We start from the raw sequence: 20186 nt of genomic DNA, 5'->3' as shown, positions 1-20186 counted from the left end.
TTTGTAAGTTATACACATTGGAGACAATATAAATTATTTCATTAAGGATTAAATATATAAGGGTAAAGTATTTTGTTTTGGGATGGACTATTTCATCTAAGTAGAACAAAGTCGTTCGATCAAGTAGTTAAGTACAGGTTCTATGGGGTCCAACACTAGGTGTAACATTACAACATTAGTAGAGTTACACCTTTACATAGATCGAGGGAACTGTTTTTAGACCGTAGCAGGGTTTATCTTATTGTTCAGAATGAGTTGGCATAGGTTTTGTCTCTGAGAGAAGACTAGAGTCAAGTCTTCTACGTATAGAGATAGATATTATCTTCTTGCTGTTTAGAGTCCTCAACCACTTGTGGTTTGATCTTCTTCCCATTTCTTTTCAAAACCTTATTCATTCTTAATTTGACCCCTTAGAGAAGAAGAAGAAGAAGAAGAAGAAAAAAGCTTAATTAGCTTGCATGGTGGTGGTTAATTCCTTAATTTGAACAATATATATATATAATGGTCCAAACAAGAAGAATCCAACTGATCTCTTGGTTGCTTATTTTTATGCAAGTTTTGGGGCTGGATGCACTGACCAATTCTGGTGACTGTAAGTCTTATTTAATCCATCTATATATTTTTGTACTAGTAGTTGAGCTTTTCAATTAAAAATTTAGCTTATATGTACCGACTCTGTACAGAATTTTAAACTATCAGCGTTACTTAATTTGTTGTCTACATTATTTTCTTAGTTACTAATTACTCGTACTTATTTTGGCTGTTAGTTATTATAGTTACTTGTAAATGACCTTATAGCCTCACGGAGAAGCAAAATGTTTTCCAGCTTTGCTTCCACTCACGAGTATGTCTAAAATCATGTATAGATGTGCATGCTCCAAATCATATGATATATCAGGGATTCGAGCTGTGGAAGCCGCCACTAGTACTTGCATTAGAATAATATCACACTTATTAGGATGCGACTCTTACTGGACATGCGGGCTACTTTATGCGTTAGGCTGCCTTTTATAAGAGTCATGAAATTGAGTTCTCAAATAATGATTGTATAGCTCAAAGCCCTTCTCCACTTTGCTATCTCTCTTAGTTTTAAAAATTGTTCTATTTGATTATAGAAGTTTGTGAGTACCTAGTCTTCCAAATATGATTTTTTTTTTTAAAGAAAATTTATAAAATCATATCTGAATGGTGACGAAAAATTAGATAATTTGACAATTGATGCAGATGGCGTTCTGGAGTCACTTAGGGAAGAATGGGAGAACGTACCTCCAAATTGGAGTGGTACAGATCCTTGTGGGGATCCATGGGATGGCATCGAGTGCAACAATTCACGTGTTGTTACTATGTAAGTTTCTTCTTCTTTTTTTTTTCTTTTTTTTTTGGTGATTAAATGAGGATCATATTATTTGAAAGTTTTTTTTTAAACTCTTTAAGATATTCTTATATTTTGGAATAAAATATTGAAATTAAGAAATGAAAACACAGGTGCACTTACATATGCTCTTTTACTTATCGCTCCAATATTTAGTCAAGAGTTCATTTTTCCTTAGCTCAACAATGTCACATGCTAATTTAATGTGCATCCTACCTCATATTGTGCCAGCTAATTCTAATAATTCCTTTTCGCATTAAATTTACTAGAATAAATAACAGAATTATTTTTGAAATCAGAAAATTTGAGACAATTATATAACTGGTATTGTATTTGCTATTCCATTTGACGCATATCCAACGTAAATAGTTTACTTCTCTTTGCGACTTGAGGCTCTCCAATATATTAAATTTAAGTTAGAGGTACTAATAATTCTGAAATTTCAGAAAATTATCAAGCATGAATCTGAAAGGGGAGCTATCTGGAGACATCGAGGCCTTGTCTGAATTGCAGATACTGTATGTCTTCTACTCATAATTGAGAGTCCTTGCCGCATTAGTCATATTAGTTCATTAAAATTTAAGAATCATCTGAACCTTTACTTGGTACTAACTAAATAAGTGGTAAAAATCAACTTTTTACGGATCAATTTAGTTATAATTCCTCGTTTCCTTTTCCCCGAGTTACAAGTGCTCTAATAATTTAGTGAGAAATTTGAAATGTTCGTCTCAATTTTTTTGACACTCTTTGCTTATTGATAGTTAACTTAACCAAATTTTTGAGGTTAAATCAGACTAATCTAAATACTTGGAAATTACAAAAAAAGAGTATTGGGATTGAGTACAAAGCTTAAGAAAGACGGAAAGATTTTTGAAACTTGTAGTCTGAAATAAGCCATGTATATTATTTGTGGCTATGAATCATCTCACTAAGAGTAAAATGAGAAGTTTGAAGTTAAATTATTTCTATATATAAAAAGGTATCAGTTTTTTTGGAATTGCCTTAAAAGGAAAGTTCATTACATAAATTGGGACAAAGAAAGTATTATATATACATTGCTATTTTTGCATGCATAGAAATATTGTTGCCTGTTGAAAGCTTTCAGATTCTGTTCTAATTATCTGCTTCCTTTTATAGGGATCTATCATACAACAAAGACTTGACAGGTTCACTCCCTCAATCAATCGGAAGTTTGAAGAGTTTATCAATTCTGTAAGGGAATTACATGATAATATAAAAAAATGTTAATTCACCAACTGATTTCTGTGTTTCATATTTTTAGAGAGTAATTGATCTTAGCTGCGTCGCAGGATCCTTGTAGGTTGTAGATTTTCTGGACTGATACCGGACACAGTTGGATCCCTTAGTCAGCTGGTTTTTCTGTAAGGATATCAAGTTTGTTCTATTTATAATGTTTGTTCTATTTATAATGTTTGTTCTATCAAGTTTGTTCTATTTATATGGAATGTATCCTGTGTAAGTCTTATTTATATGACTTGCTTGAATTTGAAAAAAAAAAAAATAAAGCTGGTAAATTGACATCCACATTCCCACCGGTATAAAGATGGGTCCAAAAACTATGTCAGAGTTGATCACATGGTTTGGATTGTTTTGTTCCCACAAATTGATCATTTGAGTGATCTTCATGGCATGCATTAACTTGCTTATTACAAATGTGTATAAGCTCAATGCTTAATGAATTCAAGATATTGAGATTATGCAGAATATGCTGACATTTTAGTACAAGGAAGAATCTATAATATCACATCCGCCGCCTAAATTGAGTTTTGGATGCTAACAATTTAGTAATCTCCTCTACATTGTCATTTCTGGTGGTATCAAGGGCGAGTTCATGTACTTTTGCTACTGACCATAGTTCTGTTACCCTGGTTGTACATGATGAAGTGAATTATCCATAAGCATTTTTACAGATTTATATATACGTCAGAAGAAAATATAAAATTCTTCTAATATAAAAATATAAAATATCCATCAGCATTCATATAACCGACACCAACTTATTTGTAACAATTATTGTTGTTGTTGTAATTCTTATATCCCTTTGCATAGTCAATCTATGCAGTCTTAGACATGTAGTACTCTAAGTAGAGTAACATGCTCTCTAAATCTTTTCCTGTTGCTTTTTCTGGGCTACATCTCTAAAACACTAATCTGAAACATGCAGATCTTTGAATCTTAACAACTTTGTTGGACCAATACCAGCTTCTATTGGTAATTTATCAAAGCTATATTGGCTGGACTTAGCTGATAATAGGCTGAGTGGACCTCTTCCAGTCTCCCATGGAAGCACACCTGGTCTGGACATGCTTGTTCATACAAAGCATTTGTGAGTAATACTGTCTGTTTCTTAAGTAATAACTTGGTCTGTCATTTTCATCTGACATACCACTTACCTCGCAGTCACCTGGGGAGAAATCAGCTCTCAGGTGAGATTCCAGCTCAGCTATTCAGCTCAAATATGACTCTCAAACATTTGTAAGCTCCTCTGAACTGAAAGTGAATATATTTTGAAAATTATTTGATCGATTAACAATAGTGTAGCTGTGGGGTCCATCCCCATAAATGAAAGGGAAGAAAAAATGTCAAATATGATAGGCTAATGCTACAGGATTTGCAAATCCGTAGACCATAAATGAAAGAGAAGAAAAAATGTCAAATATGGTAGGCTATGGGATTTGCAAATCTGCAGAAGGAAAATGTCAAATATAGTAGGCGTGAGAGAGTGAGGCTCCGCCTATAAAAGGAGAGCTCCAACTCTCATTTCTACACACCAACAAAGAAAAAAAAAGAGTGAGGTTTCACACACAGGGTATAAGAAAACAGTCTGTGAAAAAATATAGAGCGAGCGATATTGTAATGAGGTGGAATATCAAAAGAGGGTTATTTCTTTTGAGTATTGTAGTGGTCTTTGGAGTATTTTACTCCAACCTACAAAGTGCAAAATTCCTTGCTATAGTAATATCAGTTGCTCGTCTCGGGACCGTGGTTTTTTCCCTTATTCAAAAGGGTTTTCCACGTAAAGATCTTGGTGTCGTTGTTACTCTTTTATTCATATTAATTACTGTATCTCGGTGCTACATTATTATTTCACTTTTATTACCGTGAATATTATTTCTGTAGGGGGTTTATTCCCAACAATTGGTACTAGACCACAGGTTCTGCTCGTTCACAGAAATACTGTTCACTCTCGGTAGTACTATACTCGGTGAAAAACAAAAATGTCCAGAGTAAAGTACGAGGTAGTAAAATTTAACGGAGATAGTAGTTTCTCAACATGGCAAAGAAGGATGCGGGATCTGCCCATCCAACAAGGATTACACAAGGTATTAGATGATGATGCCAAAAAGCCTGATACCATAAAAGCTGAGGATTGTGCTGACTTGGATGAAAGGGCTGCTAGTGCAATCAGGTTGCACTTATCAGATGATGTGGTAAATAACATCATTGATGAAGACACCGCACGTGACATTTGGACAAGGTTGGAAAGCCTATGCATGTCCAAAACGCTCACAAATAAATTGTACCTGAAGAAGCATCTATACGCCCTACACAACCATCCTGCACGGTAAGACTACCATTGAGTTGAAAGACGTCACATCTACTCTTCTACTCAATGAGAAGATGAGAAAGAAGCCTGCAAATCAAGGACACGCTCTCATCACACAAGGTAGAGGCAGGAGTTATCAAAGGAGTTCGAGCAACTATGGTAGATTTGGAGCTCGTGGGAAGTCTAAGAACTGATCCAAATCAAGAGCCATAAATTACTACAATTGTGATCAACCAGGTCAATTCAAAAGAGATTGTCTAAATCCAAGAAAGGGCAAAGGTGAAACTAGTGGCCAGAAGAATGACGACAACATAGCCGCCATGGTACAAAACAATGATAATGTTGTCCTCTTTATAAATGAGGATGAGGAATGCATGCACTTGTGAGGTCCATAGTCGGAATGGGTGGTTGATACATCAACATCTTACCATGCCACACTAGTAAGAGATCTTTTTTGTAGATATGTAGCAGGTGATTTCGGCATTTTGAGAATGGGTAACACACGTTACTCAAAGATTGCGGGGATCGGTGACATTTTGTATCAAGACAAATATCGGAGCACATTGGTTCTAAAGGACGTGCGACATGTACTTGATTTGCGGATGAACTTGATCTCGGGAATTGCTTTAGACCGAGATGGATACGAGAACTCTTTTGCAAATCAAAAGTGGAGACTCACCAAGGGATCATTGGTGATTGCAAATGGAGTTGCTCATGGCACTTTGTACAGGACAAATGCAGAAATATGCCAAGGAAAATTGAACGCGGCACAAGATAAGATTTCTGCAGATTTGTGGCACAAAAGAATGGGTTATATGAGCGAGAAGGGATTGCAGATTCTTGCCAGGAAATCACTCATTTCTTATACCAAAGGTACAACGGTAAAACCTTGTGACTTCTGTTTATTTGGTAAGCAACAGAGAGTCTCATTTCAGACATCGTCTGAAAGAAAATTAAATATGCTTGATTTAGTATATTATGATATTTGTGGTCCAATGGAAATTGAATCGATGGGCGGTAACAAATATTTTGTTACTTTTATTGATGACGCTTCACGAAAATTATGGGTTTATATTTTGAAAATCAAAGATTGGATGTTTCAAGTTTTCGAGAATTTTCATGCTCTGGTGGAAAGGGAGTCAGGCCAAAAGTTAAAGACAGTTCCTGGAATCCCACAACACAATGGCGTAGCCGAAAGGATGAACTGCACCATTGTGGAGAAGGTGAGAAGCATGCTCAGAATGGCTAAACTGCCTAAATCATTCTGGGGTGAAGCAGTTCAGATAACCTGTTACCTGATTAATAGGAGTCCATCAGTTCTGTTGGACTTTGACATCCCAAATAGAGCTTGGATCAACAAGGAGGTGTCCTACTCGCATCTGAAGATGTTCGGTTGCAGAGCTTTTGCACATGTACCAAAGGAGCTAGAACAAAGCTGGATGATAAATATGTTCCCTGCATATTCATCGGATATGGAGATGAAGAGTTCGGATACAGATTGTGGGATCCTATAAAGAAGAAGGTCAACACAAGCAGAGATATAGTCTTCCGAGCAAGTGAAGTTGGAACTGTTGATGATATGCTAGAGAAGGCCAAGAATGGTATAATTCCTAACCTTGTTACTATTCCATCTACTTCTAACAATCCCACAAGTGTAGAAAGTAGGACTGACGAGGTTGTCGAGCAGGGGGAGCAACCTGATAAGGTTATTGAGCAGGAAGAGCAACTTGATTATGGTGTCGAGCAAGTGGAGTACCCCACTCAGGAAGAAGAACAACCTCAACCTTTGAGGAGATCAGAGAGGCTAAGGGTAGAGTCATGTAGGTACCCTTACACAGAGTATGTCCTCATCAGTGATGAAGGGGAGCCAGAAAGTCTTAAGGAGATATTGTCTCATCCAGAAAAGAACCAGTGGATGAAAGCCATGCAAGAAGAGATGGAATCTCTATAGAAAATTGGCACGTACAAGCTGGTTGAACTTCCAAAGGGTAAAAGATCACTCAAATGCAAATGGGTCTTTAAACTCAAGAAAGATGAAAATGGAAAGTTGGCCAGATACAAAGATCGATTGGTGGTTAAAGGCTTCGAACAGAAGAAAGGTATTGATTTTGACGAAATTTTCTCACATGTTGTCAAAATTACTTCTATTCGAATAATTTTGAGCTTAGGAGCTAGCCTAGTTCTTGAAGTGGAGCAGTTGGATGTGAAAACTGCATTTCTTCATGGAGATTTAGAAAAGGAGATTTATATGGAGTAGCCAGAAAGATTTAAAGTAGCTGGAAAGAAACACATGGTGTACAAATTGAAAAAGAGTCTTTTTAGATTGAAGCAGGCACCAAGGCAGTGGTACATGAAATTTGACTCATTCATGAAAAGTCAAACATACATAAAGACCTATTCTGATCCATGTGTATACTTCAAAAGATTTTCTCAAAATAACTTTATTATATTGTTGTTGTATGTTGATGACATGTTAATTGTAGGAAAAAATAAGGGGTTGATCGCAAAGTTGAAGGGAGATTTGTCCAAGTTATTTGATATAAAGGACTTAGGCCCAGCACAATAAATTCTGGGAATAAAGAATGTTCGAGAGCGAACAAGCAGAAAGTTATGGCTGTCTCAAGAAAAATATATTGAACGTGTACTGGAACGCTTCAAAATGAAGAAAGCCAAGCCAGTCTGCACACCTCTTGCTAGTCATCTGAAGTTAAGCAAGAAGATGTGTCCTACAACAATGGAGAAAAAGGAGAACATGACTAAAGTTTCTTATTCCTCTGTCGTCGGAAGTTTGATGTATTCAATGATATGCACTAGACCTGATATTGCTCACGCAGTTAGTGTTGTCAGCAGGTTTCTTAAAAATCCTGAAAAAGAACACTGGGAAACAGTCAAGTGGATACTGAGGTACCTGAGAGGTACTTGAGGAGATTGTTTGTGCTTTGAAGGATCTGATCTAATCTTGAAGGGTTATGTAGATGCTGATATGGCAGGTGACATTGATGACAGAAAAATCCACTATGTGATATTTGTTTACATTTTCAGGGGGGAGCTATATCATGGCAGTCAAGGTTGCAGAAGTGTGTCGCACTCTCTACCACTGAAGCCGAGTATATTGCCGCTACTGAAGCTAACAAGGAGATAGTATGGTTGAAACGGTTCCGTCAAGAGCTTGGATTGCATCAGAAGGAGTATATCGTTTATTGTGACAGTCAAAGAGCAATAGATCTTAGCAAGAACTCCATGTACCATGCAATGACCAAACACATTGACGTGAGATATCACTGAATTCGAAAAATGATAGAAAATGAATCTTAAAATCTTGAAGATTTCTACAAGTGAGAATCCCACAGATATACTGACCAAGGTGGTACCAAGAGACAAGTTCGAATTTTGCAAAGAACTTGTCGGCATGCACCCAAGCTAGAAGTGCGGTGTTACCTCCTTCAGGTGAATGGGTCTGGAGGGAGAGATTTGTGGGGTTATCCCCATAAATGAAAGGGAAGAAAAAATGCCAAATATGGTAGGTTATGGGATTTGCAAATCTGCAGACCATAAATGAAAGAGAAGAAAAAATTTCAAATATGGTAGGCTATGGGATTTGCAAATCTGCAGAAGAAAAATGTCAAATATAGTAGGCATGAGAGAGTGAGGCTTCACGTATAAAAGGAGAGTTTCAGCTCTCATTTCTACACACCAATAAAGAAAAAAATAGAGTGGGGTTTCATAGATATGGTATAAGAAAATAGTGTGTGAGAAAAATAGAGAGTGAGCGATATTGTAGTGTGGTGGAAATATCAAAAGAGGGTTATTTCTTTTGAGTATTGTAGTGGTCTTTGGAGTATTATACTCGGACCTACAAAGTGTAAAATTCCTTGCTATAGTGATATCAGTTACTCGTCTCGGGGCCGTGATTTCTTTCCTTATTCAAAAGGGGTTTCCACGTAAAAATCTTGGTATCTTTGTCACTCTTTTATTCTTGTTAATTATCGTATCTCGGTGCTACTTTATTATTTCACTTTTATTATCATGAATATTATTTCTGTAGAGGGTTTATTCCCAACAGTAGTCACACATGTGTTGACTGATAAAGTTATGTTTGAACCTTCTCGTTGACCAATTTTATTTTTATTTTTTCTTAGAAAAGGCTTGTGGATAGAGAGTATGCATTTGTCTTTTGTATCTGGTGAAATAGCATAGATATGTCCCCGGTGCTTGAGACAGATTTCCCCCTCCCTGAAATTAGAAAAGATACAATAATTTTTCAGAGTTCCACATTATTCAAATGTACGGGTTATTGTATAGTTTTAGACAATTCCCATCTCTTGAGCTATCTATGAAGTTGAATTAGGTCCAACATCCATTTTCCTTTCATTATATCAGAATCAGACTCATCTTTGTTGTTGTGTTACCCAGTATTGGGCTCCTATATTATGGTATACATGCTCAAAGTGTCCGGACATGGTCATGCCGGAGGAGGGGGTAATTAGAGTCCCGCATTGGTCTATAAATGAAAAATATTGTATCGATTCTAAATTCATGGTGGAAAAATCTTTCTCAGTAATAGGTGAGGTCTAATAACTTATCATTCATCATTACTAAAGGCAAGCAAAATCTTAATCTAATGTAAACACAAGTTATCATGTATTGTCTAAAATGTGATAATGTTTAAATACTTACATATTCTTGTTTTGGAGTGCTCGCACCAATCAAGCCTATAAGATATACTTGATGGGTTCATCTCATTCAAAAGCCAAAGTAATAGGCATGTGCCTAAGGAAAATATTTGGCTGAGAATTTCTTTAGTTTAGTAGCCAACTTTATTGAATTTCTTTAGTTTGGTAGTCAACTTTGTTGAATTTCTTTGGTTTGGTAGCCAAATTTGTGGAATTGTCAACATTAAAGAAAAAAGGAAAAGTGTATGCAAATTGTCAAATATAGTAGGCTTTAGAGAGTGAGGCTTCGGCTATAAAAGGAGAGCTTCAATTCTCATTTCTACACACCAACAAAGAGAGAGAAAAAAAGTGAGGTTTCACAGACAGAGTATAAGAAAATAGTGTGTGAGAAAAATAGAGAGTGAGCAATATTATAGTGAGGTAAAAATATTAAGAGAGGGTTATTTCTTTTGAGTGTTGTAGTAGTCTTTGGAGTATTTTACTCGGACCTACAAAGTGTAAAATTCCTTGCTATAGTAATATCAGTTGCTCGTCTCGGGGGCGTGATTTTTTCCCTTATTCAAAAGGGTTTTCCACGTAAAGATCTTGGTGTCGTTGTCACTCTTTTATTCATGTTAATTACCGTATCTCGGTGCTATGTTATTATTTCGTTTTTATTACCGTGAATATTATTTTTGTAGGGGGTTTATTCCCAACAATTGGTACCAGACCACAGGTTCTGCTCATTCACAGAAATATTGTTCACTCTCGGTAGTACTATACTCGGTGAAAAATAAAAATGTTCGGAGTAAAGTATGAGGTGGTAAAATTTAACGGAGATAGTAGTTTCTTAACATGGCAAAGAAGGATGCGGGATCTGCCCATCCAACAAGGATTACACAAGGTATTAGATGATGATGCCAAAAAGCCTGATACCATAAAAGCTGAGGATTGTGCTAACTTGGATGAAAGGGCTGCTAGTGCAATCAGGTTGCACTTATCAGATGATGTGGTAAATAACATCATTGATGAAGACACCGCACGTGGCATTTGGACAAGGTTGGAAAGCCTATACATGTCCAAAACGCTCACAAATAAATTGTACTTGAAGAAGCAGCTATACGCCCTACACAACTATCTTGCACGGTAAGACTACCATTGAGTTGAAAGACGTCACATCTACTCTTCTACTCAATGAGAAGATGAGAAAGAAGCCTGCAAATCAAGGACATGCTCTCATCACAAAAGGTAGAGGCATGAGTTATCAAAGGAGTTCGAGCAACTATGGTAGATCTGGAGCTCGTGGGATGTCTAAGAACCGATCCAAATCAAGAGCCATAAATTACTACAATTGTGATCAACCAGGTCAATTCAAAAGAGATTGTCTAAATCCAAGGAAGGGCAAAGGTGAAACTAGTGGCCAGAAGAATGAAGATAACATAGCCGCCATGATACAAAACAATGATAATGTTGTCCTCTTTATAAATGAGTATGAGGAATGTATGCACTTGTGAGGTCCATAGTCGGAATGGGTGGTTGATACATCAACATCTTACCATGCCACACTGGTAAGAGATCTTTTTTGTAGATATGTAGCAGGTGATTTCGGCACTATGAGAATGGGTAATACACGTTACTCAAAGATTGCGGGGATCGGTGACATTTGTATCAAGACAAATGTCGGATGCACATTGGTTCTAAAGGACGTGCGACATGTACTTGATTTGCGGATGAACTTGATCTCGGGAATTGCTTTAGACCGAGATGGATACGAGAACTATTTTGCAAATCAAAAGTGGAGACTCACCAAGGGATCATTTGTGATTGCAAAGAGAGTTGCTCGTGGCACTTTGTACAGGACAAATGCAGAAATATGCCAAGGAAAATTGAACGCGGCACAAGATAAGATTTCTACAGATTTGTGGCACAAAAGAATGGGTTATATGAGCGAGAAGGGATTGCAGATTCTTGCCAGGAAATCACTCATTTCTTATACCAAAGGTACAACGGTAAAACCTTGTGACTACTGTTTATTTGGTAAGCAACAGAAGGGTTACCTTGGGATCAACTACACTACAGTAAAATTCCTTACTATAGTGATATCAGTTGCTCGTCTCGGGGCCGTGGTTTTTCCCTTATTCAAAAAGGATTTTCCACGTAAAAATCTTGATGTCGTTGTCACTCTTTTATTCTCGTTAATTACCGTATCTCAGTGCTACGTTATTATTACGCTTTTATTACTGTGAATATTATTTCTGTAGGAGTTTATTTCCAACAACTGGTATCAGAGCACAAGTTCTACTCATTCACATAAGTATTATTCACTATCGATAGTACTATACTTGGTAAAAAAAATATTCGGAGTAAAGTACGATGTAGCAAAATTCAACAGAGATAACGGTTTCTCAACATGGCAAAGAAGGATGAGGAATCTGCTCATCCAACAAGGATTTCACAAGGTACAAGATACTGATGCCAAAAAGCCTGATACCATGAAAGCTGAGGATTAGGGTGACTTGGATGAAAGGTCTGCTAGTGAAATCAGATTGCACTTATCAGATGATGTGGTAAATAACATCATTGATGAAGACACCGCACGTGGCATTTGGACAAGGTTGGAAAGCCTATACATGTCCAAAACGGTGACAAATAAATTGAACCTGAAGAAGCAGCTATACGCCCTACACATGGGTGAATGTACGAATTTTTTGTCATGTTTAAATGTATTTAACGGACTAATCACATAGTCCGCCAACCTCGGAGTGAAAATCGAAGAAGAAGATAAAGCCATCTTGCTATTGAACTCGTTGCCATCTTCGTACGATAATTTGGCAACAACCATCCTGCATAGTAAGATTACCATTGAGTTGAAAGATGTCACATCGGCTCTTCTACTCAATGAGAAGATGAGAAAGAAGCCTGAAAATTAAGGACAGGCTCTCATCACAGAAGGTAGAGGCAGGAGTTATCAAAGGAGTTCGTGTAACTATGGTAGATCCGAAGCTCGTGGGAGTCTAAGAACAGTTCCAAATCAAGAGCTAGAAATTGCTACAATTGTGATCAACCAGGTCACTTCAAACGAGATTGCCCAAATCCCAAAAAGGGCAAAGGTGAAACTAGTGGCCGGAAGAATGACGACAATACAGTCGCCATGGTGCAAAACAATGATAATGTTGTCCTCTTTATAAATAAGGAAGAAGAATGCATACACTTATCAGGTCCAGAGTAGGAATGGGTGGTTGATACAACAACATCTTACCATGCCACACCAGTAAGAGATCATTTTTGCAGATATGTAGCAGATGATTTCGGCACTGTGAGAATGGGAAACACAAGTTACTCAAAGATTGCGGGGATTAGTGACATTTACATCAAGAAAAATGTCGGATTCACATTAGTTCTAAAGGACGTGCGGCATGTACCTGATTTGCGGATGAATTTGATCTCGAAAATTGCTTTAGACCAAGATGGATACGAAAACTATTTTGCAAATCAAATGTCACGACCCAATTTCACCTATAGGTCGTGATGGCGCCAAACATCATAGCTAGGCAAGCCAACTAGTGATTTAAACATATATTTCCTCTTACAATAAATTTCCGAGTAATTAAACTTTTCCGAAAAAATAATTTTGCCGCGCTGGATTGCTTAGGTGGATGGCCATATAAGCAAATCTAACCTAGTTAGACTGTCATGTCACCTTCAATGGCAAGACTAACGGTTTAAGGGTATTTGTGGTCCAAAACATAGACGTCATAGATATTTTTGGTATTAAAAACAAACGGAAGACATTTTTAAGCTATTTCAAATAGTTCAACGGACATATTTGGCCCTTTTACGTTTTTGGATTTCATTTTTCGTAAAGCTTTGTGAATACTTCAACAGCTATCTTAAACTTGTAACCCCCTTCGCCTAATTTTATAAAAAATCGATTGTCTTCCATATACATTATTGTCCCAGCCCTATGCTACGGTGCTAGCTAGCTCTGACACTTGTAGCAAACTACTTCCGTTTGGCTAATGATTTCTTCTGTTTGTGTTTGGTAATTTCACAGGCTGCTTGAGAATAACCAGCTTACTGGAAAAATTCCCCCTACATTAGGACTTGTGAAGACTCTGGAGGTGGTGTGAGTATTTCCAGAATCCATCACGCTCTTAAAGAATTTTAATAAATGTGCCATCTTTCTTGCTTTTCATTACTTGGGAAAATTTATTAACTGGATATCCGTGTACGCTGTAGTCGTCTTGACAGGAATTCATTAGATGGATCGATTCCATCAACCCTCAATAATCTCATGCGTATGAGTGCACTGTGAGTAGACAAGTGACATGCTAATACAACTTTGGTATGATCTCCTTTTTTATGAGTGTATCAGACCCCCTATAAATTTTCCATATCACTTGCAGCTTCTTATCAAACAATGAATTCACTGGCCCCTTGCCTGATCTCACTGGCATGAATGCCCTCAACTACTTGTAAGTTCCTTGACTTGCAATGCCTTGGGAGTACTGATGTTTTGATTGAAGCTCTACTCTGTTAAGAAAATACATCAATTTTCATGTTGTCATGTTACAGATTATGTCTTTAGATTACTTTAGTTTTCATTAGTGTCCTATGATCATGTTTTGCAGAGATATGAGCAATAATACATTTAGCTCAGCTGATTTTCCACTGTGGTTTTCAAGCTTGCAGTCATTGACGACTCTGTACACTTCTCTCCCTCTCTCTCTCTCTCTCTCTCTCTCTCTCTATATATATATATATATATATATATATATATATATATATATATATATATATATATATATATATATATATCCATGAGTGCACGTGGCCCCGCAGAAAGATCCATCTGAGCGTCTGTTTTATCCTAATGGAGTTGGTTCATAGAATTTGTTATGCACCTCATAAATTAAACTGCTCACAGGGTAATGGAAAACACTCAACTTGAAGGAGAAATTCCAGCAACACTCTTCAACCTCTTTCAGTTGCAGACAGTGTGAGTGTCCTTTTACCTTTAGTCCATGGTGCATGTCTTGCAACTATTCTCTTTTCCTGCTATGTGATAGTAATGTAACAAAGTTTTTAAGGAACATCAAGTGATCTACTATATGATTCTGTATTTTGCATTTCAATTTTATGACCATGAGTTGGTTCCTTATGACAGCATCTTGAGGGGAAACAAAATCAATGGAACCTTGGATATTGCGTCCAACTATGGAAGCCAATTAAAATTGATTGATTTGCAGAACAATTACATCGATTCATTTACAGAAAGACCTGGATATCGTTTTCAATTAATGTAAGCTGTCCTCAAGCCACTTTTTCTTCACTTTAGCAATGAGAAGAGAAATACTGGATAATTCCTGTTAGGACAATTGATTCTTCTGAATCCCATTTTATAATTTTAACAATCTCGGTTTTCGACTTGTTCACTTGGCAGACTTATGCACAATCCAGTTTGTCAAGAAGGAGGATCAGAAAACTATTGTGGCAACCCCCAAGAGAACTTTGGATATTCAACCCTACAAGATAATTGCTTCAGAACTCAATGCAGTTCTGATCAAATTCCTAGCCCTACCTGTAAATGTGCCTATCCGTACACTGGCGACCTATATTTCAGAGCTCCTTCCTTTTCTGATTTGACAAACACAAGTATTTATGTGTCACTTCAACAGTCTATGATATCTTCTTTTAGCCAACATCAGGTGCTAGTAGATTCAGTTTCCTTGAGTAATCCGAAAAAGAATTCAGATGACTACCTTGTATTACACCTGCAAGTTTTTCCATTTGGCCAAGATCGTTTCAACCGTACAGGGATTACCACAATCGGATTTGAACTTAGCAATCAGACTTTCAAACCCCCACCAAATTTTGGACCATTCTTTTTCATTGGTGAAAGCTACAACCACTTTGAAGGTGATAAAACATTTCATAGATATGTAAATATTTCTTATGCACAAGTTTCATCTATTTATGGTCCAGGATAAACAATATGAAAAGCTAATAACAAAGAGAAGTAGTTGTGCTCAAATTTCTGTATACGCTGTTAGAGAAGGGACATATTCAGTGAAAATTCTTTTTGATAATGGGTGTTGGTGAGACTTGAAGACATGACCGTTGCCTGCTCTGATACCATGTTGGAGTGTGGGAGCACCTCATCTAAAAAGCTCAAACTATTAGAGGAGGGATACATCTATTTGTTTATGTTTGGTCTGATGCAAAGGGAAGACACATATGTCTTGTCTTTCCAGTTTCCACTATGTTTCTATCGTTGCAATGGCGAAGGCAATACATTGATTTAACATTAGGATCTTTTCTTGATCTCTTTGCAAATCAGGAGAGGTGAGAGGTTGTCCTTGGGGTCAGAGGACGGGGTAGAGGTAGGCCAAAGAAGTCTTGGGGAGAGGTGATCAGGTGGGACATGGCGCATCTAGAGCTAACCGAGGACATGACCCTTGATTGAAGGGTGTGAAGGTTGAGGATTAGGGTAGAAGGTTAGTAGGCAGTCAAGTGTTTCCCCTTGTCTTATTGTTTCCATAGTATTTGTGTTAGTATAGTATTATTTTTATCCTTAGATGGTTATTACTACATATCTTGTATTGTACTTGTTATCGGTGCTTCTTTCATCTTGTATCTTGATATCTTAGTCTCAGTTTTCTAAATATCTTGTATTGTCATTACTTGATATTAATGTTTCTTTCATCTTTTCTTTAGCTGAGAGTCTATCGGAAACAGCTTCTCTGCCCGTCCAGGGTAGGGGTAAGGCTGCGTACATCTCACCCTCCCCAAAACTCAGTTGTGGGAATACACTGGGTTGTTGTTGTTGCTTTAACATGTTGCAAATACTTTGCTTCACTGTATTAGCAAATTTTAAAGAATACTGCAATGCTATTGTTATAACTAAATTAGTACTTAGTAATTATTAGCTTGATGGATATCATGCTTGGGCACTGAATGCAGTTAATGGATGATAATACAATTTAATTTATATATCTGTTACTAGAGATTTAACTGTACAGGTATTGTGCTTAACAGTTGGATCAAGAGGATCTCACAAGTCAATTGCTAAAGTAATTATCATTGGAGCAGCTGCTGGTGGTGTTATCCTTTTAGTTTTATCACTTATTATAGGAGTTTATGCTTGCCAAAAGAAAAGAGCTACAGAAACTGCTAGAAAGAGTGATCCTTTTGGTGAGTTCTCTGATTGTTCTTTAGTTTGTATCTATCATTTTATTTTTTATTTTTTTTTGGCTGCTGGTTACCATCTTTTTTTTTATCTATCCAGCTACATGGGATTCAAATAAAGACAGCGGTGCTGTTCCGCAGTTAAAAGGTGTAAAATCTTTCTCATTTGAGGAGCTGAAAAAATACACCAATAATTTTTCAGAAATCAATTACATCGGATCTGGTAGTTATGGAAAGGTTGGTTTCTATTGACTTTTGATAATACAATGTTATATCATGATGACTGATTAAGAAACTGTTGTTTTAATTTAGTTGTGGAGACTATTTTCCAACACTCGCATTTAAAACTGCATTATGCCTCGTGCTATCAGTATTGCCTAGTTGGAAGTTGGAACCTAAGAAATGTTTGGATCCATAATAACTTTATGTTATTACACTACTTTTAGGGTAAGGGGAAAAGAGATGGGGAACAATAGAACTTTTGTTCGTTGCGTCTACAGTCCTGGTCTGTCATAAACAGGTCTAAATGTTTTGCTTTTCATGTTGAGGATTCCGCTGGATTATTATAGCTGATGTCTGGTTGAGTAATTTGAGAATTGTAGCATTTTCACTGAGGATGAGTTCAATTCAATGTGTAACATTACCAGCTGACAGTGCATTAGTTAAAGGAGCTCATATAGAGAGCAAGAAGCCTTGTGAATAATAATAGCTAGAGCAGATTCTAATTTCTATCCATACTATCTGCACTATCCTTGGGCATTAGCCCTACAAACCAGCAAAAGTTACGAGTCAAAAAATATTTCCAAACCAACTTTTTGCGAACATACAGGTATACAGAGGCACACTTCCAGATAGACAACTTATTGCAATTAAAAGAGCAGAGCAAGGATCTAAGCAGGGTGCCCTTGAGTTTAAAACTGAGATTGAGATTCTCTCTAGGTTTCATCACAAAAATGTTGTCAGCCTTTTAGGCTTTTGTTTCGGGCAAGGTGAACAGATGCTGGTCTATGAATATATACCAAATGGCTCCTTGAAAGAAAGTCTTTCAGGTATATATGTGAACTCCTATTGACTGTTTTAAAAATCAGCTGTAAGGGATTACATGACCCGCGCCTAATGTCAATTTGTGCAGGAAAGTCTGGGATTAAGTTAGATTGGAAGAGGAGACTTCGGATAGCTCTTGGAGCAGCCAGAGGATTGCAATATCTTCATGATCATGTTTACCCTCCTATCATCCACCGAGATATCAAATCAAATAACATCTTGCTGGACGAGCACTTGAATGCCAAAGTTGCTGATTTTGGTCTCTCCAAGTCAATGAGTGAACCAGAAAAGGGTTACGTCTCCACTCAGGTTAAAGGAACAATGGTAAGTCCAGACCTTACTAAATGCGTAAGTTTGATGTTATCATATGGTGGTGTTTTTCAGTTTCTATAAGTAAAATGATCTCACGTCTTTATTGGAGTATTATTAGAACATAAAACAAACAAAAGAAAGAAAACCCACGAGCAGAAAGTGTGTGATACAATTTTCTCAGAGACATTTTTTGCTTGATAACGTGAGAAAACTCTTAACTTTTTCGCATGACATTGCTTTCTGGTTTCAACATTTTGGAAGTTTTAAACCTGAACACTTGATTTCAACATTGCTGAAGAATTTGTAACTGAACATATTCAATGAGCTGTTGTGTACGTTTATTTGCTTAGGGCTACATGGATCCAGAGTATTACACATCACAACAATTGACTGAGAAGAGTGATGTCTATAGCTTCGGAGTTGTGCTACTAGAGCTTATAACAGCAAGGAGTCCTATTGTGAGAGGAAAATATATTGTGAAGGAAGTGAAGCAAGCAATAGATAAGTCTAAAGACATGTACAACATTGATGGTTTCGTTGATCCCACTATCCCCTCAAGCATGACACCTATAAGCTTCAGAAAGTTTGTAGATCTAGCTTTAAGGTGCGTCGAAGAAGCAGGAGTTCATAGGCCAACAATGTATGAGGTCGTGAAAGAGATTGAGAATATCATGGAAATGGATGGAATGAACACTTATGCTGAATCTGGATCAACTTCTGCTAGCTGTGAAGGAACTAGCATAGCCTGTGGCCATCCTTACAGTGAAGAAAGTCTAGTTAGCTACAGCGGGGGCACCAATTCGCAGTAAGTGTACAAATCTTACTCCTGGAGCCAACAGCTTTTAATTAATGTGCTTCGGCATTGAGCTACATGTACATGCCAGAGAAATGGGAAGTGATATGTACATACAAATCGTGTCCTTGTGTACATTATATTCTCTGTTGGTGTTTTTGCATAGTAGAGTAGTAAGAGCAGTGAGTGAACAGCCTTATACTAGAACTGATCCAAAAGTTGAAGTATGTTTCTGAATTCATATCAATCTTGTATTTCCTGTCTGACATTATATGCTTAATTGTTTGGAAATATTAATTTCCTTACATGTTAGCCTTTGGGCCTCCTTTGTGCTGAAAATTGTGTCTCTGATGTCTAGGCTGTTTCCTCAGAATAATTAATGTGTACAGCTAGTCCATTTACTCCAATTAGGTAAAGGTGCAACATATAAAGCTCTCCGACTTGACCAATCTATGAAATTTTCAAGTCCCAAAATCTCTCATTTTTAACCAAATCGTAAATTCCTAATACCTAACACATGACTTCCCTATAGGCAAAATCTAATTTTGTTGGCCAGTATTGGAAGTTTTTGTGATCTTCTTTTTCGAGGACTGACCAATAGTTTAATGGTGTTGACTGGCAGGAAAAGGTCAATTTTTACAAAGTGGTTAGGATTAATTAATGGGTTATTGAAAGATATGTCACATACGATAGGTAGAATCGTTTATGAGAAATTAATATGTTATTGAGAGAGCAAAAAGATGTTATTCAGTATGCACGAGTTTTAATATTTTTCTTCCATTTCGCCCCAGAAGAAACAAAAATCATTTAATCATTTGTCATCGAAACCATTAATATAAAAGAGAAATTTTGGGACTGGAACCAACAAATCGGGCAAAGACAAGTTGAATAGCCAAATTAATTAGTTTTAACCCCTAACAATCTCAAATATGATAAGGGATTCAGTTTTTATATATATATATATATATATATTAATGGCGTAAATAAATGTTTACCTTTTGTTATTTACCAAAAAAAATTGTTTATTTTTCAGTGTATTTAATATGTCATACCATCTTGCATGCCTAACTTTCCGGCCTATTAATCCCACGATATATTACGAACGCTTATTTATAGTTATCTTTTAGAAGACAAGATAAGAGCTATAAATTAGCTCTTTTCTTGATGTGCTCTTTTTGGTGCAAGAGAAGGTGACAACTACTGAAAGCCAATGCCCAATTAATCATGCTAGTTCGATCGAAACAAGAAGTTTATAAT

At 36.8% G+C, this 20186-nt stretch overlaps 1 protein-coding gene across 3 annotated transcripts; it reads left to right on the top strand.

Annotated features, from left to right (window-relative positions):
• The first annotated feature begins 108 nt into the window (after positions 1–108).
• On the top strand, positions 109–19241 carry LOC104099793 (leucine-rich repeat receptor protein kinase HPCA1-like). 3 transcript variants are annotated; one of them, XM_070179403.1, is made up of 21 exons: positions 113–461; positions 557–592; positions 1225–1345; positions 1819–1890; positions 2510–2584; positions 2683–2754; positions 3558–3719; positions 3794–3868; positions 13647–13718; positions 13832–13903; positions 13999–14067; positions 14224–14298; positions 14520–14591; positions 14760–14894; positions 15036–15511; positions 16310–16354; positions 16631–16786; positions 16881–17017; positions 17610–17829; positions 17913–18148; positions 18487–19241. In XM_070179403.1, exons 4-21 carry the CDS (start codon positions 1832–1834, stop codon positions 18943–18945), a joined length of 2667 nt encoding a protein of 888 aa, XP_070035504.1. In that variant the 5' UTR covers positions 113–461; positions 557–592; positions 1225–1345; positions 1819–1831; the 3' UTR covers positions 18946–19241. The 3 variants fall into 3 exon arrangements, with proteins under 3 accessions (XP_018627508.1, XP_009605193.1, XP_070035504.1); XM_018771992.3 differs by having other exon boundaries at positions 109–592; XM_009606898.4 differs by lacking the exon at positions 16310–16354 and having other exon boundaries at positions 111–592.
• The last annotated feature ends 945 nt before the right edge of the window (positions 19242–20186 follow it).

This window comes from Nicotiana tomentosiformis, chromosome 1 (assembly GCF_000390325.3).
Source record: "Nicotiana tomentosiformis chromosome 1, ASM39032v3, whole genome shotgun sequence".
In the NCBI taxonomy this organism is placed as follows: domain Eukaryota; kingdom Viridiplantae; phylum Streptophyta; class Magnoliopsida; order Solanales; family Solanaceae; genus Nicotiana; species Nicotiana tomentosiformis.
Note: the sequence above shows the minus strand (reverse complement) of the source record. Positions and strands in the feature narration are given on the sequence as shown.

Excerpts from the sequence above, each read along its gene's own strand:
- LOC104099793 (XM_018771992.3), top strand. The coding sequence starts at position 502 with ATGGTCCAAACAAGAAGAATCCAACTGATCTCTTGGTTGCTTATTTTT. Across the intron at positions 2,755-3,557 it reads CTTAGTCAGCTGGTTTTTCT|ATCTTTGAATCTTAACAACT; the intron begins GTAAGGATATCA and ends TGAAACATGCAG. Across the intron at positions 13,719-13,831 it reads GTGAAGACTCTGGAGGTGGT|TCGTCTTGACAGGAATTCAT; the intron begins GTGAGTATTTCC and ends TGTACGCTGTAG.